Source organism: Thamnophis elegans, chromosome 5 (genome assembly GCF_009769535.1).
Source record: "Thamnophis elegans isolate rThaEle1 chromosome 5, rThaEle1.pri, whole genome shotgun sequence".
Taxonomy (NCBI): Eukaryota; Metazoa; Chordata; class Lepidosauria; order Squamata; family Colubridae; genus Thamnophis; species Thamnophis elegans.
Genome location: NC_045545.1, coordinates 42063370 through 42089335, shown reverse-complemented (window position 1 = coordinate 42089335; position 25966 = coordinate 42063370). Strand labels below are relative to the sequence as shown.

General features: G+C 39.9%; 1 protein-coding gene across 4 annotated transcripts in view; it reads right to left on the bottom strand.

Moving 5' to 3' along the window:
• ERI3 (ERI1 exoribonuclease family member 3) overlaps positions 1-25966 on the bottom strand; it is a 313271-nt gene that overhangs the window by 220065 nt on the left and 67240 nt on the right. For all 4 annotated transcript variants that reach the window (XM_032218808.1, XM_032218807.1, XM_032218809.1 and 1 more), the window contains 3 exons: positions 20600-20716; positions 11379-11438; positions 2972-3063 (listed from right to left, as the gene is read on the bottom strand). In XM_032218808.1, coding sequence (XP_032074699.1) covers positions 2972-3063; positions 11379-11438; positions 20600-20716 — 269 coding nt within the window. The remainder of the gene's footprint in view (positions 1-2971; positions 3064-11378; positions 11439-20599; positions 20717-25966) is intronic.

Below are 25966 nucleotides of genomic sequence, written 5' to 3'. Positions count from 1 at the left end.
AATTTTTGCGAAAGGGCTGACTTTTCCATTCGTGCTTTTTTGTGACCGGAGGGAGCACCTTGCGCTTATCCTTATTCTCGGTGAGGAATGGATCTAGGGCCTCTCCAAACAGCTTACCTCCCTTGAAGGGGGCGGAAGCCATCTTCCATTTCACCTTAACATCAGCCTGCCAGTGGCAGAGCCACAGCAGGCGCCTCGAGGTGACATTCGAGGCCAGCGCCCTGGATGAAAATTTGGTGGCGGCCAGGGACGCATCAGCAGAATACTCCATGGCGGCTATGATCTTGGTGATGTCCTGCCTAGTCCTGGAGTTGCCTGCCGGGAGGCCAACCCGCAGTTTGCGGAGCCAGAAGAGGGCTGCCCTGCCAAAATAAGAGGAGCTGGCGGAAGCGCGCATGGCCCAGGCGGTGGCCTGGTGCGTCTTAAGAGCCGCGGATTCCGCCCTCCTGTCCTCTGCCTTGAGGCCTTCCAATAACTCGGCTGGAAGGGAAGTGGGGGATGTGAGAGCCATAATCGGATCGCCCACCTGAGGAACCTTGAGGAGCTCCTCCAGGGGAGCCTCCATGGTGAATAGCTTCCTCTCCGTCCCACTGGGAGTGGCTAGAGTCCCCGGCTGCACCCATTGTCGTTGGATGATGTCCAAAAATAACTGGGGTGCCGGCACGAGGTCCAAAGGCGGAGGAACCTCATTAAAAAGGCCTGCGCCGGGGTCCTGGGGCCCTATGACTACACCCGTGACTGGATCAGATATAGACTTTGCTGCAGGAGCTGGGAGACCCATCTGGGGGCCTGCAGCCCTGGCCTTCGTAAGGAGGGGCTTAAACATGGCCAGATTGAAAAGGGCTGAGCCCGTGGCCTGTTCAGCGGCAGGTTCCTCATCCTCCAATAGGACCGGAACCTCTACCTCAGGCTCCTCCTGATCTGACACCTCACTAAGGCCCGTGGGGGCAGGAGAGGGTGCCCTAGCTTCAGAAGCCTTGGGGAACTTGGCCTGACTGGGAGCTGGCTTGTGCGCCACAGAGGGCAACTGGGCTGCCAGCTGTACCATGCCATCTGAGATGCCTTTGGATATGGCCCGAGCTACTACCTCCTCCATGGCCCTGGATAGGATGGACTCCTGACCCTGCGGGGGAGGAGGCTCCAATTCAGATGGAGCTAAGGATTCCTCAGCTCCTGAATCCATGTCTGCTAGGGAATCCATAGCCATGGAATGAGTAGGGGATCCCAAAGAAGCCCTATGAGGGTTGGGGGAGAACCCAAAGTCCTCACTGCCTGGGCCTAGAGGGGATTCCCCTTGCTGGGATTCACCCCTGGGAGACCCACCCCCGGTCTCGATGGGGGATGGCTCCATAGAAATCTTGCACTGTGCGGCCTGGGCCCTCTGGAACTGTTTCTCCAGGGCCTTCTGACGGCGCAGTGCCATATTTTCCTCAGCCTTGGAGGCCAGGCCTACCTTAGGCTGCTTCTCCCTTGGGGAAATACCCCCCCCAACTCCCTTGCCCGATGGATTGGGCCTGCTACGCTTACTGGGAGTGGGCCCGGTCTTTTCCCCTTGCCTCTCTTCCATGCTGATAGTACTAAGCTGTTGCTCCATTCTGGCAATGGCGGTAGACCAGGCCTGGGGTAGGCCAGAACCTGATCCACATGCTGGGCCTTTAAGGCTCAGAGGCCTAGCCGGCTGAAGAGAGGAGAGGGAGGCTGGAGCTGGCTGAGAGGATCGGCCTAGCGCCTGCGGATCCGCACTGAAGGCAGGTAGGCGGGGGTTTGAAGCCCGGGTTCCCTGCGGCCGCTGGAAGGAGAAGGAGGGCAAGAGACAGCGTGAGCACCCCATGTGAGTCTCCGGGCTTAAGGCGGCCCTCCGCAGCGATCCGCTGTTCAAGGGAGGCTGCGCGGCAAGAGTAGAGGCCTGGAAATGAAAGCACGCCAAAACGGGCCGTTTAAAATGGCGGGCTCTCTTGCCGCGCGTGCCTGGAGCGTTGTCGGGCCGGCACGGAGCCTAGCGCTCCTGTCAGGGGCTCAGGAAGGCTTTAGCAGCCGAATCCCCCCCCCCCCACGTACTCACTGAACCGGCGTTTTGGGAGAGACCCGACCTAGAAACAGCCCAGGTGGAGGCTGGGCTGCGATTGCCCCAGGGAGCCTGCCTGCGCGATGGATTAAGGCCTTTAAGACTCAGAGGCCTAGCCCAGAATTCTCGAAGAAGTAGAAAGGCAGGATAAAATTACCCTAACTGCAACCTATCTATCCAAACTAGCAAAAAAGGAGCTACAAACTCTCTAGGAAATACTAAATTGGGGGCCAGCTTGCTGCACAAGGACTGGAGCCCCTGGAAATACGTCCTGTTGGGCGACTGAGTTTTTTAAAATTGAGCCTCTGGAGCAACCAGGAGGCGGAGCTACAACAAAGTTTCAAACTCAGTTCCTTGGGCAGCAAGCTGAAGTTAACCCGAGCTTGGACACTCCAAGCAGTTAGTTGCTTTCTAGTCCTCTAATCCAAAACCTGACCATGGGAACAATCACGCGTTTGGTTTAAGTTGTGAAATAAAAATTTTCTTGATATTAAAGATCAGACTCTCTTAATCTGAAATTGCTCAAAAGAAATAGTTTTGCCTACATCACGCATCCTGAATAGTTAGAGAGAATATTTTCAAAAGTAGAAAAGCCTGAAATAGAAATGTATCAAACGGAAGGGTGCAGAAGAAACTGGACTTTTATGCCATTTATATATTTATACAAGCAAAAAGTAAGTGCCAAGGTCCTTCGTTTTGTGCTTGTAATGTATTTACATGCTGGTACATAGAGGAGTAATGCAGAAAAGTCAGAACTGACCATTCAAGAGGCTGCATGCATTAGTAATACTGTATATCATTCAGACATAGCCCCAAATTAAGAGATGGACAGATGTTCCAGTGAGGAAGAAAAGCTGGCAAGGGACAAAAATCATCAGAATATGAATACCTGTGTCCCATACTTACATTACTTTCAAGTCCCAATCTCCACAGGTAACAAAAATAGACTTGACCGTGGGATCCAAAAGGCCTTCCTTTGCCATCCACTCATCAACTCTCTGAAAGAAACAGACAGAAAGGAGATGAACTTTCAGAGACATGGAAAAGAGATGCATCAGTTAAACACTGATAAGCCTTACAATCACAAGAGAAGAAAATTGTGATCTTATCCAGGACAGCGGCCTCCTTACTTCCATCTCATCCTGTCTCCCTTCTCATTTCTATGAAGGTAAGTTTGGATCTTTGAAGATTTCCAATAGGAGACATCAAGCAGCCAGTGAAGTGATGATTTTATCAGGCATCACATTTCTGCTTACAGAACGACTTCTGAAAATTAATATTGCTTGGCCATTTCCTGCATGCCCTGACCCTGTTTCAGCATCTTAACATGTAATTATTTATAAAATCATGCTAAGATTCTAAATGAGCAGGCTTAATCAGCCACACAGCAGCAGCAACAAAGCAATCCAAATAAATACTTCCTAACAATTCTTTCTTTATTATTCATTTTTGTGTTTAAGTCTTTCTACCACTAATGAACTATGGACATAGTGGCTAACAATAAGCTAAAACTAAGTTACTAATCATCATCATCACTTTAGCCATTGTCTATCTACTGCAGGATGAAGGTCCCTTTCTGCATGTTTCCAACCAATATGGTTGGAAGTTACTAATAAAATACTAAAAAAGAAGACAGCAATCTGTTCACCATACTTCTGCCTAATATTTTTCCAATAGCAAAAGGGATTAACATGACCTCCCTTAGTGCAGCTCAAGAAGGTTCATTCTCACATCTTCAGAAATTGTTCCTCCAATGAGTTTAGAATCCAGGTAGATTCTTAAGTTTGGGAAGAACAGTAAAGTTTCTCATATGACCAAGTCCAAAGATGCATAGGACCTGGAACTTTGTCTATAAACAGACCAGTAACCAAGGCATCTATATTAATAATATGGTCATGTGCTTCAAAGGCTCAGTTAATAGCCTGATTTGCAAAAATATAAAATACAGTATATCTGCAGTACAGATAGTCCTCGACTTACGACCACAATTGAGCCCAAAAATTTTGTTTCTAAGTGAAACTTGGTTGAGTGAATTTTGGCCCATTTTATGACTTTTTGTGCTACTGTTGTTAAGTGAGCCATTGCAGTTGTTCAGTTAGTTACATGGTTGCAGAGTGAATCTGGCTTCCCCATTGACTATGCTTGTCAGAAGATCACAAAAGGTGATCACATGGCCCCAGAACTCTGCAAATGTCATAAATGGGAATCAGTTGCCAAGCAATTTGTCACTGACTCAAATACTGGAACATGATTACAGGGATGCTGCAATAGTGTGAAAAATGGTCGTAAGTCTTTTTTCCCCCAGTGCCGTTGTAACTTTGAACGGTCACTAATGAACTGTTATAAGTCGAGGACTACCTATATATGTTACATTTCTAAACATTTTGAAAAGCAGCCTAAGGTATAGAATTGAACAAAACTTACAGTCCAGCTGAAAAAAAATGTGTCAATCATATTTATTTATATCTGAGCATAATGTAATTTCTATAGGCATTTAGAAAATAAAAAATAATGAAAATAATGGGTGATTGCAGCCTTGAGATTTGTTTGAACTTGGCCCGAAAAAATAACCTAGGGAAGCTGGTGGCAGCACCAAGAGGCAGAGGGGAGAATCTTACCAGTTTATTTTACCAGCCAAATATCTATGTTGTGTAGCCATCATAGCAACTATTTCATAAACAATCAATCTTTCCCTACCAATCACTTAGTTATAACACTCACTATATTTTCTCAGAATTCCAAGCACACCACAACACTTTGCTTAATACCTCCAGAAACAACGGAATTATTATTAGCCTTAATTGTGAAAAAGAACTCCTTAACATCATGAAAACATGGATACTCATCCTCAAGATCCAATCCAGAAATAATGCAAACTTTAATTCTATATATTCAGAGGAAGCATAGTTCCATCCTTACATCCTAAAATATGATAAAATACAAGCAATAACTACAGTTTTACAGGATAGTTAAATGACTTAAAATTGCATTGAGTTGGATGATATTATTTAAATCATGAAGTTCAACCCTTTGCTCAGGGCAGAAACAGAAATGAAAGCAAACTTACACATATTTATCCAGACTTTGCTAAGATAGCTAGCAAATGAAAGAGAATCTAATGGTTACATATTTTCAATTAGATATTGAAAAGTTTTTTCTAGCATTTCGTATGAATCTAGAAACAATGGGCTGATTTACTATGAATTCCATATGATAATACTGAAAAACTATTAATCTTGCTGTAAAAACTAGGCCAAAACACACTGATATAATGTATCTGAATGTAAAGTAAAGTGTGAATAGTAAATTAGTTTCACTGGAGTACTGCATGTCTGAGGATAACATTGCAGACCACTTTACCAAAGCCCAAGGTAATATAAAACATAAACGTTGTTGCGAGGAATACAGATTAAGATTGTAAATTGTATATATTGTCCTACCCAAAGGGGGGAATGTTAGGAATATAATCTAACGGTTGGGTTGGCAATATATGTAAATCATGTAACAATGCTATACCTGTTTCTTTAAATCATACTGTAAAATGTGATTGGTTGCTGTTTTCCTCAATCGGCCATAAGAGGGAGCCAGAATGACTGTTAGCTCTCTGTTCGTTAGATGCTGGGCTGATCCGATCTGAGTTTTTGGAAGCTGGAAGTGCAGTGAGCTATTGTAAGTTTTGCAACTGTTAGCAAACTTTGAGTACCGAACTGATTATATGATACTGGACTATGTTATTTGGATTATCCCTTAAATGAAAGACATTGATGACTGACTGTCTTATCCGTGTATGACTTGGACTGTTTGATGGACTCTGATACCTCTATTTCCATGAAAGTAAAAGCCTATTTAAACTGCAGTGTCTCTGTATGCTGGTTTGTGTGTTCTCCAACACAACTCTAACAACACTTCTCTGAACGTACTCATTCTCCCAACGGGGAGCTTACCTAACAGAACCAAAAGGTTGTAACAGAAGTCCACACATCTTAAAAGCAAGGAAGGAAAATCCCAAACCTCATCAGACAGACCCCTCAAGATCACAGATACCATTTGATGTCTCTAAGCTTATACATATGTGTTGTGCTGTGTTTTTAGGCCCTCCCAATAACCAGCAGCAATCCCCAAGCATGGAATGGTATATTCTATTTGAAAGATTGAATAGACTTTGGTTAATACATGAGCAGAACTGTGGACAATATGGATGGGCCAAAGCAGTTTTAGTGCAGTCCCCATTTGCACATGGTTTTACAAAGCACCTTAACCATGTCCCAGTTGTCAATGGTTTTCACTGCAGAATAATCCATTCCATACTGATTTTTAGTAATGTATATTTTGTCAAGGTACTCAATTACTTTATTATAATACTATGATTTTGCTCATGTATGAATACTGGGAGGTCTGTAACCCTCTAAATCCTGTTTTTCTTTTTGGTACCCTACAGCATGTACATTATGTATCTATTAAGCCAAAGTTGCAATCCTGCTTTATCAACAAGTTCTTCACAATTGCCTAGTATAATACATCTTTTTATCTTAGAGAAGACTAAGCAAAAATAAGAGTTAAGTACTCTAGCTTAATTATCTGCTAACCTTTTGTCCATCTCCATTAAGCAATCAGCATGCTATTTCTCTCCAGTTCCTTTTATTTTAAGCACAACTGAAGAGTATCTTTTTGCTAACTGCTACTCATTACCAATCAGGCCTGTCTGTATTTCCTTTTTACACATGACCTGCATCACTTTCCACCTCTTATATACAGTACATCCATTTATATTTTCAGATCTTCATAAAGTGTTCTATGTGGTTATCTTCTGATGTCCTGTATTTTTTCCCTCTTTGAAAATATTTGATTGTGTTTTAGAGCCACTTTTAGTGTCACCCATTCACCTTGAACAACCTTTTCCCATTAGCTTCTGCTGCCATGGAATCCTACTCTATATACTCTGGGTGTATTGAAATCTGCTTTCTTGAACTCCAAATTATATTGATTAGTCTCATCTTTATTTTATAGCCATTTTCCTACAAAGTTCCTACTATTCTCACTTTTATCTATTAAATTTTCCCTATTGGTTAGGATCAAGTCTAGGAGAGCTAATTTACCTTAGAGCTTCCTTCATCTACCACTTTTGAAGAAATTAACTGTCAGACCAGAAATTTCTTGGAAAGATTATACTTGGCAGAGAATTCCCCAGCAGATATTGAGGTAATTCAAATCCCCAGGCATTAACATCTGATGCCTTTTTGAACTATCCGAAATTTGCCTTTGGGAATACAAGCAAACTTCTCCATGCCTTAAGTCTTACAACAATGTAAGAGGCAAAGTCAGAAAATCATGAATCAAAAAACACTGTTAAGGATTTATAGAATGGTTTTTGATCATGATCCCATTCAAAATTCAAGGTAAAGGGATTTAATATCTACAGCAAGATTTGTATTAAATAGCAAACCTTGTCAAAGTTTTGGCAAAGGACAGGTTACCTAGTAATCACTGAATTATTGGAATTCAGACCACATTGCCATAGGTATAATTCCAATGTCTGATTGAACCCAAAGAAATCATTTTATCTAAGAAACTCTTACTTCCACAAAAGCAAAGTTGAATTGGTGCTATTTAGATCAAGTTGCTGGCCCATTAAGAAACAACAGTTTCTTCAATCTTCTTTCTACACTCTGCCTTTCTACTCCCTCTAATGTTCAGCTTGGAAAGTTATGCTCTCATAGGTTTGGGGCCTGTATCCATGCTTCAAGGTCAAGTCCAGTGTTGCAGATTCACAGAAGTAGAAGGCAATTCCATCCAGGGATCAGATTCAATTTTTTTTACTACCGGTTCTGTTGGCGTGGCTTGGCGGGTGTGGCGAGGGTCGTGTAACTGAATAGGTGTGGCCACCTTGATGTGAGTGGCATTGAGTTGGCCACACTTACTGAGTCACATGACCCCACCACCACCAAGCCATACCCACCAAGCCACACCCACAGAACTGGCAGAAAAGGCATTTCCTGCAACCTGTCTCCCTTTATAGTCCCCCCTCCCCCCTGCAGTCTGGCTGCCTTCTGAACAACACCATCCCTCCGGCGAAGCAGGCTGTTCTCCTCGCCGGGTCTGGCATTGGGGTATGGCTGCGCACACGTACCAGCAGGCAATAGGGTATGCTTATGCAGCCAGTGCAAAGAATAGAGCGGTGGTGGGAATGAAACTCGCACCAAAAAAAGAGGAGGCGGCTGCAGGCATCTCGTGACAAGGGGGGGGGCGAGATGTGGGCTGGTGGGGAACCCAGCGGTGATGGCTCACCCCTGGCTTACCTTGCTCTCTGCCCCCAGCTGTGGGAGGATTAAGGTAAGCCCACAGGAAGTAAGGGTGGGCGGGGTCTCTGAAGGAGGAGAAATGGGGCAACACGTGGCAAAGGAAGAGTGGGCAGCTTGCAGGAGGAGGCCCCAAGAAGGCCGGAGCCAGAGAATGGCATGTTCCCCGACCATTCAAGGTGAATGGCAAATGGGTGGAGGCTCCAGGGCCTCAGGGAATGGCACAACCCTGGGCCCCGGCTCCCAACCCAAGGCAAAGAGCAGCATGCTTACTTTTCGTGAGCTGAGCAGAGCAGAGCGGGTGAGTTGCGGAGGTGACTGGTGAGGCAATTAGCTGGGCCACATGGCGAAGGCAACATATATAGGGCTGGGATGGGTGGGTCGAGCATCAAGAGTGGGGCAAGTGAGCATCAAGCAAGGTGAGTGAGCATGGAGTGGGCAGACGTGACGAGCAAGCAGCGACTGGGCAGATGAGGCAAGCAAGTGGCGATAGGCAGGCAGGGGCAGGGCCAGCCAGAGGTCGTTACCGGTTTGGTCAGGTCAAATTCCCCCTACTGGTTCGCCTGAACCAGTGCAAACCGGCTGAATAACTCTTTTGATTCTATCACGACTTTAGTCATCCAACCTTTTATTCTTACAGCTTCTTTTTATTGTTTCTGAACTCTGTGAACAAGTTGTATTCTTGAATTATGTATTTCAAACATGAGAATAATCCTACCAGGGCTTAGTTATATCTTTCATCGCTTTTGTCTTTCTCTATTAAAAGTTCAAATTCATGTTGTTTGTCATCAGTATTGGGTTCTTACTGGCATTCCTGCCAGTTTGCTGAGCGTGCGTGCGTACTTGAAAGAAACTTGATCGGAAAGTATGGAAAACAGCTGAGGAGCAGCAATTCAATCTGCCACCCCTGATCAGCTGGGCTTTAGAAGCTGAAATAAAGGTAGATATAACCCAGGGTGGACCAGCAGGCCCACTTTCAAAACAACAGGGAACCAGTTCACTCTCTGCTTGATGGCAGAGCTACTGGTTCTGGAAAACCAGTGCAAACCGGTAGAAACCCACCACTGTTTGTCATGTACTCTCAGTATGAAAGATATTTACAAGTTAATTTTTCTTCCAGATTTTTCATTGAGTGGTTTAAAAGATCCCACTGCAGTTACTCTGTTCCTTCCTTCCACAGTATACAAATCCTTATTATAAATGTTTCTTGTTTCTTGTATAAAATCTTGAATCCTGTTTCAAAACTCCAGAAATGTAAGGTCAGCAGTCTCAAGAAATGAGTAGAAGTAACAATCGAAGACTTAGGGTTGGTTTTCTTTTGGGGAAGTTTTATTTCCATCAACTTTTCTTAAAATAAAAATCAGGCCAAGTTTTTGGAAAGAAGGGATTAAGAAGCAAAATAGATGTCTTAAATCTCTGACATTAATAGGTCCCTTAACCTACCCATTTCCACCCTCCTAGCACATATAAGCACAAATTTATATTTAAATCTTTCCCACTATGGTATCATTAGCAAGATATATAAAACCAAAATTTGGGTTCCAAACCAAAACCAGTTGCTCACTTCTGGTCTAAAGCTCTTGGATTTCTTTTCTATTTCTTGAAGTGAGTAGTTTCCCATACTCTAGCTCTTCCTAAATTTTCTCCAAGAAATCTTAATGAGCTGACCACTTACTATCCCAGTCTTCTTACTGCTTTCTCAAGCACCAAGAATCTACGTTTGTTACAAGCATTGTTTTCTAATAGGAAACAAACTCTAGAGAAATACAGAGATGGCAACGAAGACTAAAAAGCAAACCATTAGTAAAATATGTTTCACTTGCTAAACATGTTATTATGTTAAAAACTGTAGTGATTCACAACAACTGTAGCAGAAAAAGTAAAAAAATGGGACAAAACTCCCTTAAAAAATATCTTGTTTAGCAACAGAAGTTTTGGACTTAATTTTGGTCATAGGTCAAGGACTACCTGTATAATTTTTTGTTTTATATTCTGGAGGGAGACATCAAGCTTTTGCTTCAATTTCAAATTTTCAATTGCCACCATAATAAAGTGGTGTTTTGGCCTGCCATATAACAGTAAAAAAATATATTCATTCCATATTGCCCAAAATACGCAAGTCCTATCTCTGTCCTGTACTGAACTGTATTACAGCATCAGTACTAACTAAATTAACAGGAGGCAGGGTCCTCTTGGGCTTTGTTCATGGCTCTGATAAAGGAATGAGATCCCTTGGGTTGTGAATAAACTATTAAGGTTAGTTCCCATATTAATGAGAAGATAAAAGATAGGCCTTCTCCCAGGATTAGTTGAAACAGTTCTCAATGGAGTAGCATGGAAGGCTCACTACTGAATGTCATTCAGGATACCCAGCTGTCTCTTTTTTCCTTCACCAAGCAATTCCATATTATCACTGAAGCAAGGGAATGTAGCTCCACCCTTTAATCAGATTTCCTCACGCAGCTGTGGTTGCAATTATTTTGATCAAGAACTATTAGGCCCAAATTCTGAATGGAGCAAAACATCACACCATAGTCAAGTAGGATTCATCTCTTGAAATTCCATTCACCTAGACCAAAAGCTATTGATTGTGAAAATACTTTTAGCTAATTAAGCTTTAAATGCTATGAGTGCCACATAAAGCAAATGGCATTATTAAGATTATGTCCCATATTCAGATACCTTATATAAAATGGTTTATTACTAAATATTAAAATCATCTATTATCTTCCACGCAGTATTCTTAATGTAACACTGAAGATGTCATCAGTAAAAGAATTCCCCCTACATATACCTCCTCAAGGCTTTTGGCAAGAGTCAAACACCTTTGACACCAACAGCTGGAAATGACAGATCAATGGTTCAATATTCACAACAGCATGTCACTGATGTGACAGCAAATGTTATTCTAATGAAGCTGTAATCATAGTCAAATTATGTGGTTCAATACACAAGAAGAAGAAGGGGGAAGGGAGAAATAGGATCAGGGGTCAGGAACAAAAGGTTATTCTGCTTACCTCAAGCACTTGCTGGAGACTAGGCTGTCCATCCACCATGGCCTGAATAATTCCAGTCAGCTAAAAGAAAAGAAACACAGAAAACACATATTAGTTGAAAACTAAATAGCCATAGAAAAAGAATAGCTCACTTCCATCCCACCTCCCTTTTTTGTTACTTGTTTCAGCTTTCATTGCTTTTTTAAAATACTAAATACTAAAGCTAAAACACTTTATAGAAAAATCAAAGGGAAAGCAACAAAGACAAGGAAGAATACACAAAAGTAAGTAAATGCCATCTTTCATTTTGTTTACTGGAGTTCTTAAACACAAACAGAATATAATTAATCATTGTCAAACTCCTGCCCATGGGCCAGATGCATCCGTTGGCAATGCCCACCCCCAAATCTAGCGAATGGGGAAAAGTCCCGATACATCACGTGACGACGCTGCGACACAGTGAGTTTGACACCCCTGATTTAAATCATTGGCTGGACCCATTATATTTCTATTAATTACTTTATTCTTTATCATTATAGTTATCTGTTTTCATCTTCTTGTACACAAAAATCTTATAAAACAAACCAATTCTTTGCATGCTGAACTGGGAGAATCTGTTTTCTTTCATTCTAGGAGTTAGGCTAAATGCCTACTATGCTCTTTTCCAGAGCTACAGATCATCTGATAAAATATGTTGGGTTCCTCTCCCAGTATTTCTTTGTCATGGAACTACCATTTCTAATTGCTGATAATTTAAGGACAATTCAAGCTTTATTCCAAAATCTAAGAATTCTAAAAATGTCACTATAAATATCTACGTTTTTTTGCAAAATATTGTGAAGCCAAAACATTCTATTTTTTTCAACTTTTTGACAATTTTGCTGCTATAAGAAACTTTTGATGCATTACTTCATAATATATGTATTTTACTGGGTGAGTCTAAATTCACAATATTTTCTAGTTTTTTTTGAGCCACTTTGCTATCATTTGGCATTACTACATCTTTAGGTAAAGCACACTTTTCTTCAACTATTGTGATGTCAAAAATATTGCATTGTACATATCAGTCTGAATTTGGAAGTTCCATAACATTTTTACATGTTAATTCTGAAACACTCTTCCAATATGAGGTCTCAGATTGTTGGGGGCCATATGCTGACTCTGTAAACCACTTAGAGAGGACTATAAAGCACTGTAACGTGGCATATAAGTCTAAGTGCTAGTATGGTCATACTATTATTCTGGGGCATCAATTCCAACATACCATTTTGCCATGCAACATGTCTGGACAATATTGCAGCCACCATTTTTTAGATAATCAAGTGTCTTGTCTTTCTCCTTGCATAATCTATATTTGCTGTTTCCTGTTTCTTAAAAGTTATTTTATGGCACTTGCTGCTAATGCTTGCTTTTATGCTATAAATGTTCAATCTTGATGAATCCAATCTGAAGTCATTACCAAGTGTATTACTATTTTTTTAGGTATTGACAACGTAGGTTTATCTTTCCAATTTTTCATTCATTGTTATAATCAGTTCTGTATGTTCCTTCTGATTCCATCACATTCAAGAGTTTGCCTTGCAGACCTTAATATTCTCCCTCTGCTTGTTTTTATATAATCATTTACACATCTGATTTCATCTTCCACTGTCTGGTTCACATGCAATTAAAGACCATCAATTTTCCTTGGTAAACACAATCTATGTTTGCTTATTGGATGAAGTGATGTATTGTCAGAAGTTTGGAGTCTTATGATCAGAAGCATTTAGTTCAGTTTTTGTACAGTCAACAATACCTGTTGTGAAGTATATTAGAAGACAGCCAAATACAGTATTAATAGATTTGATTTATTGCATCAATTCAGCTTCAATACTTTTCTAAACTTTACCAGATATTCCAAGTTTTGTTTTTCACGTGAACATGTAAAATATTTATTTTTATTTTTCACTTTTGCATGAAACACAAGTATTTCATGCAAAACATTGTTTGTTTTTAAAACACCAAGATACACACAAAGACATTTATCTACCCCACTATCAGAGTAAAAGCTAAACAAATAATTTTAAAAATAGCAAGTTAGTGTAACATCAGGATTGAATGGATTGCCTATGGAACAAAACATTTATAGATCTTTTGGTGCCAAAATTTTATGATGAGATATTTGATAAAGGAATATTAGGCATTAAACAGAAACATTTAATCAGACTTATACTGCAATTATACCAAAATCAGGTAAAGATCATATCCAATGTGCTAATTATCACCCAATTTCATCTATTAATGTTGATGGAAAGATTGAATCATCTATTAATGTTGATAGAAACAACAGTGCTAGCAAATAGATTACAGCAAATATTACTGCTTATTATTAAAAATGATCAAGCAGCAAACAATATTAGGTTGGTTGTCGCTTTAATAGACTTGAATAAAAATGAAGACCAATTTATAATCTTATTGTTGGATACTGAAAAGGCTTTTGACAAAATATATAAACAGTCATGTTTGCTATATTAAGTAGGTTAGGATTTTGTTTGAAATTCATAAAATGGATCAAGATATTATTTGTGTTCCCCATATCCAAAATAAAGGTTAATGGTATATTTTCTTCTATTTTCCCATTATTTAGAGGAATCAGACAAGGTTTTTTTCTTTCACCTTTGCTTTTTGATCATTTGTGTGAAATCCATGGCCTGTGTTATTAGGGAGATTTACAGAATAGTACATAATTTAATTGAACATAAACTAAATAAAATTTAGTTGCATATGATATTTTTCTGTTGTTTCTAAATCTTATACCAGCTGTCCCTAAACTTTCCAGCTTGGTAGACCAGCGGGGGAGAAAAAGATGATTCTATGTGATCAGTAGACACGCACGGACAGCTCCAAGTAAAGATTTGTGTGTGCTCACTCACCACTTGTGCAGCCCAGTTCTGAACAAGCCGCAGCCTGGTACGGGGAAACAAGGTATGAGGGTGATCGCAAGGGACCAGTCTGGCCGGGCACCCCACACCCCAGCGTGCACACAAGAGGCAGTAAGCGCACGGGGGACAATGGTGTCCGGCAGCAGCTGCAGCCCGCCACCCCACTCTGGGGTTCCACAGCCCACACAGCGCAGATAAGTCCAAGCGCTGCGACCACTGGGTCGGCCTCTGCATGCTTGTTGCCTCCTCTACTGGCCACGCCCACCCACCCTGCAAGGGTTGATGATCTTAACTGGGGCTTATTTTGGGGTAGGGCTTATATTACCAGCATCCTGAAAAATCCTGCTAGGGCTTATTTTCTGGCAAACATGGTACATACTATTCTAATGAGATAAACAAAAAACCAAAAAGAAAACAAAAAGACCAAATACTTCCTCATCAGCAATCAATACCCAGATGAGAAGAGATTAACACCAAGATTAACTTTAGACCAATAATCAAGAAGCAAACAATACCCCAATCAATCCAATCAAGGAACTACCAACTCAGGCAAATAAGCTTAGAATAAATAACAGCTCAATCGTTGCCAAGTACTTGCTGGCTTCCTGTTCTGAGCCATATAGCAGCACCAGCTTTATAAAGGCAAGATGCACTATAATGAGAGAATACAAAATTTTTTTGAACAACCTTCTCCTACCAATGCATGATCTTTCTCATTTATCAACTAGAAGACTTAAATTCAGAAAGCCCCATTGGCATCTTCCCAACACCTTTAACATCAATTCCCAATGGAAAGCCAAATTGGTCGCTGAATTCCCAGTTATAGGAAGATAAATAGATGATCCCATAAAAACAGTGCCAAGCTTTGAATTACCACATCAGCAATGGACAATCCTGAATAGGATTCGCAGCTCAATAGCGTCTCCCGGGAGTCTCTGTATAAATGGGGCATAGTATCATCCTCTCAGTGTGACTGCATGGTACCACGTCAAATTGTAGATCACATTGTGACTGCCGGTAAACTGAGGGTATATAGCAGTCCAGTATCTGATTTTTTTTATATAAATGATGCTATGCTTCAATGGTTAGATGGCCTAGACATTGATATTTGATATAGATGTTTTTAACATTTTATTTATTTATTTATTTATTTATTTATTTATTTATTTATTTATTTATTTATTTATTAGACTTATATACCGCTTCATAGAGCTTTCAGCCCTCTCTAAGCGGTTTACAAATTTTTTAGCAAATTGAGTCAGCAACTTGACCCCACAGTCCGGGTCCTCATTTCACTCACCTCGGAAGGATGGAAGGCTGAGTCGACCTTGAGCCGGTGAGATTTGAACCGCTGAACTGCAGATCACAGTCAGCTAAAGTGGCCTGCAGTACTGCACCTAACCACTGCGCCACCTCGGCTCTAATTGGGTTACTAATCTAGTCGAAATGTTAATTTATATTACTAAGTCCATGTATGATATGCCATATGCGAAAAAATAAATAAATAAATAGCCCAATCAAGGAACCACCGAGACCATGTCCACCAACACTGACAGGGCAAGCCACTAGTATATAAAATGAGAGAAAACCTAATGTTAAGTGCAAGAAATTAGGAATCCAGACATTTCAAATGAATATAGTTTACTGTGTGCTTTGTGTTCTCTAGAACAGTGATCCCCAACCCCCGGTCCGCGGACCGGTGCCAGGCCGTGGAGTACCTGGCACCGGGCCGCGCAGCGGCCGGGGGCCATGATCGCTGCAGCGGCCGGGGGCCATAGTTTCTTTCTGTATGCAAATTAGGGCTAACTGGCACAAGGGGTGTTACTGGACCGCTGGTGGCACTCTGACGTCACCAGTGGCCCACCGCCCCCCTGTGTCCAGCGCCGCCCTTCTCATTCCTTTTCAGCGCTTCAGCGCTGGCCGATTCCTGAAAAAAACCTAAGAGCGCCTGCGCAGCTACGTAGGGCTAGCGTAGACAGCGCTAGTAGCGTAGCCTTGCGTAGGCGCAGTTTGTGCTACGCTATCTACGCTAGCCATACTGAACTGCGCCTGCGCAAGGCTACGCTACTAGCGCTGGTCATCGACGCGCTCAGCGGGCCACGGTAAAATTATCAAAGGCTGACTGGTCCGCGGCGATAAAAAGGTTGGGGACCACTGCTCTAGAAGACTCTGAACTATTAAAAGTCAAATTGACAGTAGATAAGGGTCAGGGGAATTCAAGGTAGGCTGAACTTAGGTCAAAACTTATGATGCGTTTGATCCCTCCTTCGGGGTTAGAGTGATCATCTCCTATATACCCTACTCCTTACCAGTATTGATGTTATCTAGTTTGGTAATGAAACATCTGCATGAAAACTCAGCTCAGATAGTAAAAAGGAACCTGCAGTTCAGCACTGAGATGCAAATATTCTCTTCCATCAATCATATGTGCATTAGAAACACATACACACAAGCACTTGAATAATGTTTGTAATAGATAATTATATATAGAATTGCAATTGTTTATCGTTCTAACAGAGAAGTGGGCAATTAATTTTCCCAAGGAATTATGTGAGAAACTGTGACTGTTGTGGAGAGCCAAACCTGAACTGCTCAATGTTAATTTCATCGCGTTATAAAAAGCATTAAAATATATGGTTTTGATTAGCTGCTAATCAAAATCAGCTGCTCGTAAGAATACATGTTACATTTTATTTATATTTGATTTCTCATTTAGATTGACCTCTTCTCTGGTTTAATATATCCATTAGATTGGGGATAGAAACTATTTTATCCGAACCTTAGTGTAACATTTATTTTGTGCTACACTGAAAATATAGAAGATTAATAGTATATGTTCACAATTATGTTTCTCTGGTTCCATGCAAAGATAGAAGTTCTTCTCACGGAAGAAGGCGGGGCTTAGCAGTGAGGAGACGGATTTTCAGGCTATTCCTGAAATTCCCCTATTCCGAAGGAATTGGACGGTTCATTTTTGAACCCAAGCTGTCCCAGAGAGACAGTGAAAGGTAGGAGGAGATCCAGTGACCCCAGAGACGTTCGCAAAGTCCCTGGGGGCTTGGAATTTAACCTCCTTTGCCAGTGACTTCTGGATTAGCCGAAACTGCAGATAGTCCCAAAGAATGGCGAAAGTGTTTTCCAGCTGGTAAGGTGATTTTATTACTCAGAGAAAGACGGTCCGCATAAAAATTTAAGCTAATTGAAACCAAAGAACAGAAGAATCTAGCGGCGATTTTGATCTCTTTATTGGTTTATGGACGGTGGTTACCCTATTTCTTAAATGTTTTAAATGCTATTTACATGGACAAAGGAAAGATTACTCCAACATCTCCTCTGACCCTCTGTAAGTGGGCTGTAAACCAATTTACTATAATTTGGCTCCCTACAACTTGACACTTTTATTGCTTGGCTGGATTGGTCTAAGATCAGATAAGATTGTACAGCTCCCAGCTTGTTTTTACTTGCAAATACCTTAGAGTTTCCAAAGGAAAAATACTAACTGCGTACAAAGATGGCATCTATTCAAGTTTCAAATGATTCATTTCAAATGATTTTTTCTGCACTACAAAAATTATCTGCCACATACGATAGATTTGAGAGGAAGCTGGATCATTTGCTGTTTCTAGCAACAAAATATGAAGAAAAAAATGAGAATGTTGAATGTTTGAATGTTCCTGAAATACAAACGAAGGATGTCAGAGATGAAGATTTTCAACTTGCTGATATTCCGGGCAACTGGTTTACCTCTGAGGGAGAAAAAGATGGAATGTCTGAAGGGGGGGCAGCCACACAGAAGATTTATTTCAAAAGACAGAGCGTAGGAGGAGTGAGAAGCATTAAAGAATTTATACTTTATGAAATATCATCTGCAAAACTTTTGATACCACCACTGAGAATTAAAGACAAGCTGAAAGGGGGAATAAACGGAGAACGGCAGCATTATATGAGAGGCACCTTAAGCAAAAAGGTGCAAAGATTTTTTTGTATGGACTTGCTCATAAAGACGTTTGGAGAACTTCATCCACAAATGGCAACAGGATTAAGGAGGTTTTGTTACTGGAGGCTGATAGATGGAAGAATACAATTCAAAATTAGCTAAACCTAATTAATTTCATTTGTAATAGACATAGTTGAATAATAATTGATAATGATAGTAATGTATATAATGTGGAGTTGATATGATAAATAATAATTGGATATGAGAAGGGAAGGTTAGAAATATTTTTGGACCATATATAAAGGTTATTAATCACAATAATCATCACTATTAAAAAATTAAATAAAACTATATACAGTTAAATCTTAACCAATATGGGGAAAATGCTATGATATATGATATAATTACATAAAGAAAGGAGAATGATAATAAACTATATACATGGAGGATGGAATTTTTGGTATTAAATATTATGGATGTTTAGCTAAAACAGGATATGAGGATTTGATGTTAATGGAGGATTTTATAAACAAGTAAATGAAATGCTAGCATGTGGTTATGGATTAAATCTTTGGCATAGTTAAGGATGAAGGATGTTTAAACAACTGTAGTCAACTAAAAGTGGAGGTATGATGATGTTAATATGGTAAACATTTGAGTTAAGATATTTGAATTAATATGAATTAATGGAAGAGATGCACAAAAACATGTTGTAACCAGCTGATATACTTTTTTATAACATATACTTGTTGTGTTTTTTCTTTTTTCTTTTTCTCTGCCTTGTTTTTTGTTTTTTGTCTTTTTTGTTTTTTGATTTTTTTTCCCCACTAGTGTGGGCATGTGTTGTTTATGTAACAAAAAATAAATAAATAAAAATTATTAGAAAAAAAAGAAGTTCTTCTCACTTAGCTTTGAGAGCAGTTAAGAAAGCAAGTTTGACATTCTTTCATACATGGAATATACTATGAGGGGAAAAGATACTAAGCCTTCCTGCTTCCCCTGTTGGAATAGTATTTCTAGCCTCATGTGTGATAAAAGAAGCATCATTACAAAACGTAGATTCACCTTCTAGTTCAAGTGCACTCCAGAAAAATACATTGCTTAATCCTGCAGGGATGAGGCTATACTTTTTCAAATAATTGAAGAAAGTTAAACAATAGAATACAATTGGTAAATTTGCCATAACAGTTACGTCCAATAGAAAAAGAAAAGATAGAGAAGAGCAGAGAACCAAGCAATCTCCAAGACAATGCCAACAAAATGGATTTTCCTATGGTGTTTATCTAATGCACACTCGTATTTCTAATCCAAGACAGTTTCCTGATTACAATAAGCACTTGTCTCTGGCATGCCATCAGATAATCAGACCTGGTCTTTCTCTGCAAACAAAGAGATCTATAAAGCTGACTTCTATAAGTAGAAGGGCAGAGACAAAACCTTTTCCTAGCATTTAGTAAATACCTGTCCTGTTGAAGAAACATATGCAGAGCAAGGAGAGAAAGGGAGATTACTGTAAACAGCTATTTATACAGGAAACTAAAATCTTACAAGAACAAGAAGAAAATATGTACAAGAAAGAGGAAAGCAAAATATTGTGTTTTTGCTTTGGAACTAAACTAATTGCACATACAGGTAGTCTTCAACTTTCAATCTTTTTTTTAGTGACCATTCAAAGTTACAATGGCACTCAAAAAAGGGACTTATGGCGACCACTGAAGCACCCCCATGGTCACATGATCAAGATTCGGATCCTTGGCAACTGGTTCATATTTATGACAGTTGCACTGTCCTGGAGATGAGATACACTTTTTTGATCTTCTGACAAACGAAGCCAGTGGGGAAGCCAGATTAGATGGTCCCATTTTTCACAAATACAGCTTCCACAGGTTGTCTCAATTTCTATTCTTTCTTCCCTCCTTTACAACATGGTTTTAGAATATGGGATATATGTTCTCCTTATCAAATTATTCATAGATTATTATGAAAAATAGACATATCTATCATTTCAATATTGCCTTGTTCACAGAAGTAAGCAGCATCAGGAAAATAACTGAACAAATGGGAATAATATGTTGAATGCAGATAATGGGGCATGATAAGTTGAATTTGACTATGAAACATATAATTTCAGTCTTGCAAAGACTGCAAGTTCAGTCTTGTAATTCCTTACTTTCAACTTCGTTAAAATCATAGTTGTTTAAACCACTTAAAATATACTGGAGTCTAGATACCCAATTACATATTTTTACTATAACCAAAACAATGAAGACCTTTAGAGACTTAATCAATTTTTTTATGAACAGATAGAAGAATTGCCAGCATTTCAGATCTTTCTAGAGAAACTCTAAGATAACATTAAGGTCTCAGAAGAAAAAGAACTTTACCTCAGTACAGAAAGGTGTGAGCTGAGGATGCACCACTGGTTGCACATACATATGGAAAGTAGATTCAATCTCCATTGTCCTGCCATTCAGCTTCAGGATGGGGAATTCAATTATCTCCTACAAAAAAAAACATAACATAATTTAAATAAACAGCTAGGCAAAACACAAACAAGTTAAACCACAATTTATGGAAACCCTATACAATATGTGATGCCAATCAAGATAAGAATAATGGCTTGGATTCTAAAACTTCACTCCATAAACAGAATGTTTTGCCTTCTTCAAACCATGAAATATTTTAGTACTTCGATACATTCAGTAGAGTTGAAGACTGCAGTTGGAAAGATATACAGTAATAGTGATACCACATATAAGTTAAATTGCCTTCCTATAGTCTCAGCATGAATCTCATACTGTATTCAACTATATTAATTCACCAGCAGAAGATATAAGTGATAAAAGAGAAAAGACTGGAGAAACCTAGAGAGAAAGAAAATAAAACTCTTATACAATCTCACTCAATATTCATCCTACGAAGATGGACATGTGTGAATTTTAAAATGAACAAATTTAAGAAAGTATTAAATCAAAGTATGTATTTCTGCCATAACATTCATTAGAGCTTTGGTTTGCAAACGTACCAAAATATTGCTGCAGTATATGAAGATATCAAAAGAAAAATTAAGCATGCAAATGTAATTTTTATTAACTATAGCAAATAAACTTACTGTAATTATTAATTGATCTAGCATTGTCCATTACATAAATCTGTAAACATTTGAGAGGCCCCAGCTCTTACAATCTAATACAAATGTTTCTGTCTCAGGACCCTTTCCCACTTCTAAAAATTATGGAAGACCTCAAAACAGCTTTTGCTTGCATGGATGATATTTATCAATATGATTCATACAAATAGTCCTCACTTAAAAACCACAATTTAAATCGACAGCTTGGTTGCTAAGTGGAAAATCACACTATCAGAGATTTACAACCTTACTTCCCTTCAATCCTTAATTAAAGGCCATGGTCGCTATGTGAAACATCTTGTCCCACAACTTATGATTTTATTTCTCTAATAACTCTCTTGTTGCAAGATAATTATGAAGCATGCAAATTGCAATTCTGTCACCACATTGCAAAGATTGCAAAAGTAAGGATAATAGTGACTTTTTTTATACCATCAAAACTTCATAAGATCACTAAATGATGGAATTCAACATATACATGAAACCGCTGGGCGAGATCATTCGGAGGCACGGGATAAAATACCATCAATACGCGGACGATACACAGCTGTATCTGTCCGCCCCGTGCCAACTCAATGAAGCAGTGGACGTGATGAACCGGGGTCTTGAGGCCGTTAAGGACTGGATGAGAGCTAACAAACTGGTACTCAACCCAGACAAGACCGAGTGGCTGTTGTGTTTCCCTCCCAACAATTTGGCCAACGTTCCATCAATCAGGCTGGGGGGTCAAAATTTATACCCCTCAGACAGGGTCCGCAACTTGGGAGTCCTCCTGGACCCACAGCTGACTTTTGACCACCATTTGTCAGCTGTGACCAGGGGGGCATTTGCCCAGGTTCGCCTGGTACGCCAGTTGCGGCCCTACCTGAACCGGGAGGCTCTCACAACAGTCACTCGAGCCCTTGTGATCTCTAGGCTGGAATACTGCAATGTGCTCTACATGGGGCTGCCCTTGAAGAGCATCCGGCGACTTCAGCTAGTCCAGAACGCAGCCGCGCGAGTGATTGTGGGTGCACCGCGGTTCGCCCACATAACACCGATCCTCCGTGAGCTGCGCTGGCTACCTGTTGATCTCCGGGTGCGCTTCAAGGTGCTACTCACCATCCATAAAGCCCTTCATGGTAGTGGATCTGACTATTTGAGAGACCGCCTTCTGCCAATTACCTCCCTTCGTCCCATCAGATCGCATAGAGTAGGCCTCCTTCGAATTCCATCCGCCAGTCAGTGCCGACTGGCGACTACGCGGAGGAGAGCCTTCTCAGTAGTTGCCCCGACGCTTTGGAACGATCTCCCCGTGGAGATTCGCACCCTCACCACCGTCCAGACCTTCCGCACAGCCCTCAAGATCTGGCTATCCCGTCAGGCCTGGGGATAAGATCCTAATCTCGCCCCGCCCGAATGTCGAATGAATGTTGTGTTTTATTGGTTATTTTCCTTTATTCACATTTCTTTTGTGTCCTGTCTTACACTCCCCTCCTATGAAATGTAAGCCGCCCTGAGTCCCTTTAGGGAAAAGGGCGGCCTATAAATGTCAATAAAATGGAAAAAAAATGAAAAATGAAAAATTGGTAAGCAATGATTATTACCTTGCTGAAAATTAAAACAGATACATTCATTGCCACTCTGTTTTTCAGAATTCTTCCGTAGGATTTTAGTACTTTTATTTTTCAACACAGAGTGAAAAATAATTTTGATTTTGTGGACCTCTGGAAGGGTCTTGGAGACCACAGGCATCCTCAGATCACAATTTCAGAAACATTGTACTAACAAAGACGAAGAGAGACATATGCACATATTTAAAACTTAAAATATGCTGATATCATGTTCATTCTTGAAGAGAAACTCAGAATTTATTTGAGTATTTATTAATACTTATAGGCCGCCCTTTTCCCTGAGGGGACTCAGGGCGGCTTACATAAAATGAGGGGAGGGGGTATACAAACAATAGACAAACTTGAATGTAATGTTCTTCCTACCATTCTATCCGTACATTACTTTGAACATAACCATTTTGGGGACAAAGTAACCCTGACACACGAAAAGAGAAATATCAAAAATTCAAATAGTTGACTCATCAAAAATATTTTTAAAAAATTATATGGGCTTGTTAATAAGAAGTTTAAACAAATCCAGTTATGATGGGTCTGGCCATTATTAAAATATACACAAGAAATTAGAGTGGGAAAAAACCACCCAAGGAATAAAAACAATAAAATCCTTTGTCTCTTTTTCCCCACTCCACCCCCTTCCGAGTTTAATGTAAGAGGAGTGACAATTTGCTTGGTGTCTTTAAAGGATAATTTGTCTGTGTTATTTAATAGAGAAACATGATGCTGGGGCTCTAGAGTGCAAATGAGCTTATTGAGTGATAGCCAAACATCCGGCCTCTCAAATCACTTGTGGAGGGAAGAAAGAATAAAAAAAATTGCTTTTTAATATTCAAAAACAGTTTGCAAAATTTAATCAAAGCAGAGCAAAAGCTAACATTTTTACCACTTTGACATTTTTATTAGTGCTTTCATAAATTTTTAAAACATGAATAGAATTAGTTTAGAAACAACAACAAAACTGCCTAAAAACATCTGGAAGAGGAGAAAAAATAAGCTTTAAAAAAGAAACTCCTCTGCCCAGTAACATTTGCATTTTAAGAATCCAAATCCTACAGCAGAAAGGAATGGATTAATGTTTCGGGTTCTGACTATATAATGGACCACACTCTAGACCACCACTATATAACATATATGTTCATACACCATCCTTTTTAAAAGCATGGTTTGTGGTCTATAGCCAGGGTCATATAAACGTAAATTATAATGGCTGAATTCCCACTATGAACTATGGACTATAAACAAACCACATACAACTTATTGCGGTAAGTTCCTTTAGCTGTAAGTTGACCATGGGAACTATGTGGGATGGATGGTCCCACTATCAGATAGATTCAGAGTAGGCTGAACAAGCATACCTAAATCATGAAGCTTAACTTTTCTATGTCTATATACAATGAGGCATGAAGTGGGATACATCAGAGTTTTGTCCTGAGACTAAAGCACTTTTATAAATGACTCAGACAAGGGGATAAAGAGATGGTCAGCAAATCTGCAGGACACACAAAGCAGGGAGGAACTGCTAATTCTTCAGAAAATTGGCTCAAAGTTGGAACAGAGCTGACGTTGCGACAGCATGATGTGGGATCTTGGTGTTCCGAGATCGCAGTCGAATTCCTGCAGCTGGACAGTACATTTGGACCTAAACCGTTCCGCAGAGATGGTGATTGAGAAAGGCACCTCCTGCTGATCTCAGGGACATCGCAAAGTCCCTGAAAGTTCCAGGAATAGCCTTTTTTTCCAGCGACAGAAAGGCAGCTAATGAAGCTGCTAAAGTTGGGACAACTCCGGAACAGGAAGAAAGCGGAAAGAGAAAGTGTGTCGAATTGGTGAGGAAATTTTATTATTAGAGGAAGAGACTACCCAAGAAAAGTTAAGTTAAGTTAAGATTGAAGACAAAAGACTGCAGGCAGCGAGATTGATCTGCATTGAACTTAGTGTGTTATCCAGTTTCTAATTTCTTTTTTTTTTCACAGATGGAACTTTTGCAGGGGCTCCCTATTTTTTAAATTGAATGGATTAATTCTTTCTTCTTCTTTTTTCACTTTTGCTTATACCTATGGATTAAAATTCTCCTTTTTTTATAATGCTTGATTTGATTGATTGGATTGTTTTTTATCTCCATTTAAGGGTTTTCTTTCTTTCTTAAGCTTAGAATATAAAGAAAAAAATAAGAAGGATTATAAAGAGGGTTGTAACAACAGGAGGAAAAGCAGTTATACTGCCACTTAGAGGCTGGAGGCTGGATACATTGTTTCTTCTTCTTTCTCTTTGATCACTTGAGATTCAAGGTTCTTTCAGCTTGTTTACTGACAGTGATAGCAAAAAGTTGTTGTTTATACAGGTGCCTTTTGGAAGTTTTATCATTAGCTATTGGAGGGAAGACAACATTTTGACTTGAAAGATAATAAATGAATGAACTTAATGAATCTGTTTGAAGTTTATTAAATAGTCTTGAACCCTATAGTGGCAGTATCTGCAAAATTGAAAGAATGGCTCATCCGGAAAAAGAAACTGTAACATTGCAAATGATTATGTTTGAAATCCAAAATCTATTAGTTGTGACAGAGAGAATTAAAAAGAGATTGGAGAATATGGAATACTAAACAGAAAAATCTGATTGAGAAACTGAGGGTGTTTACCAAATGAAGAAAGTGGAGGACAGAGTTCAAAAGATGGAAGAAAAAAAATGAGCAAAGAGATAAGAAAACTATGGATACTGACAACAAAGTGAGCGTGGTTGGTAATGGCAAGAGCGGAATATGGAAAGGGGAGATGGATGGATTGGAACTCTACACCAGACTTCAAAGCACAGAAGAAGAAAAGAGAGAAAAGGACCATTGACTTACCTGAAGGCTCGTTTTCAGGGGGCTGCGAAGGAGAGTCCAAGCAAGGATTAAATACAGCCAAACTGCCCAGAGCTGAACTGAAACTTTAAGCCAGGCCTCTGGTGCTGATTATCCCCAGATTTTCAATGAAGACGTGGTGAGAAGTCCAACATTGGATCAACTGGA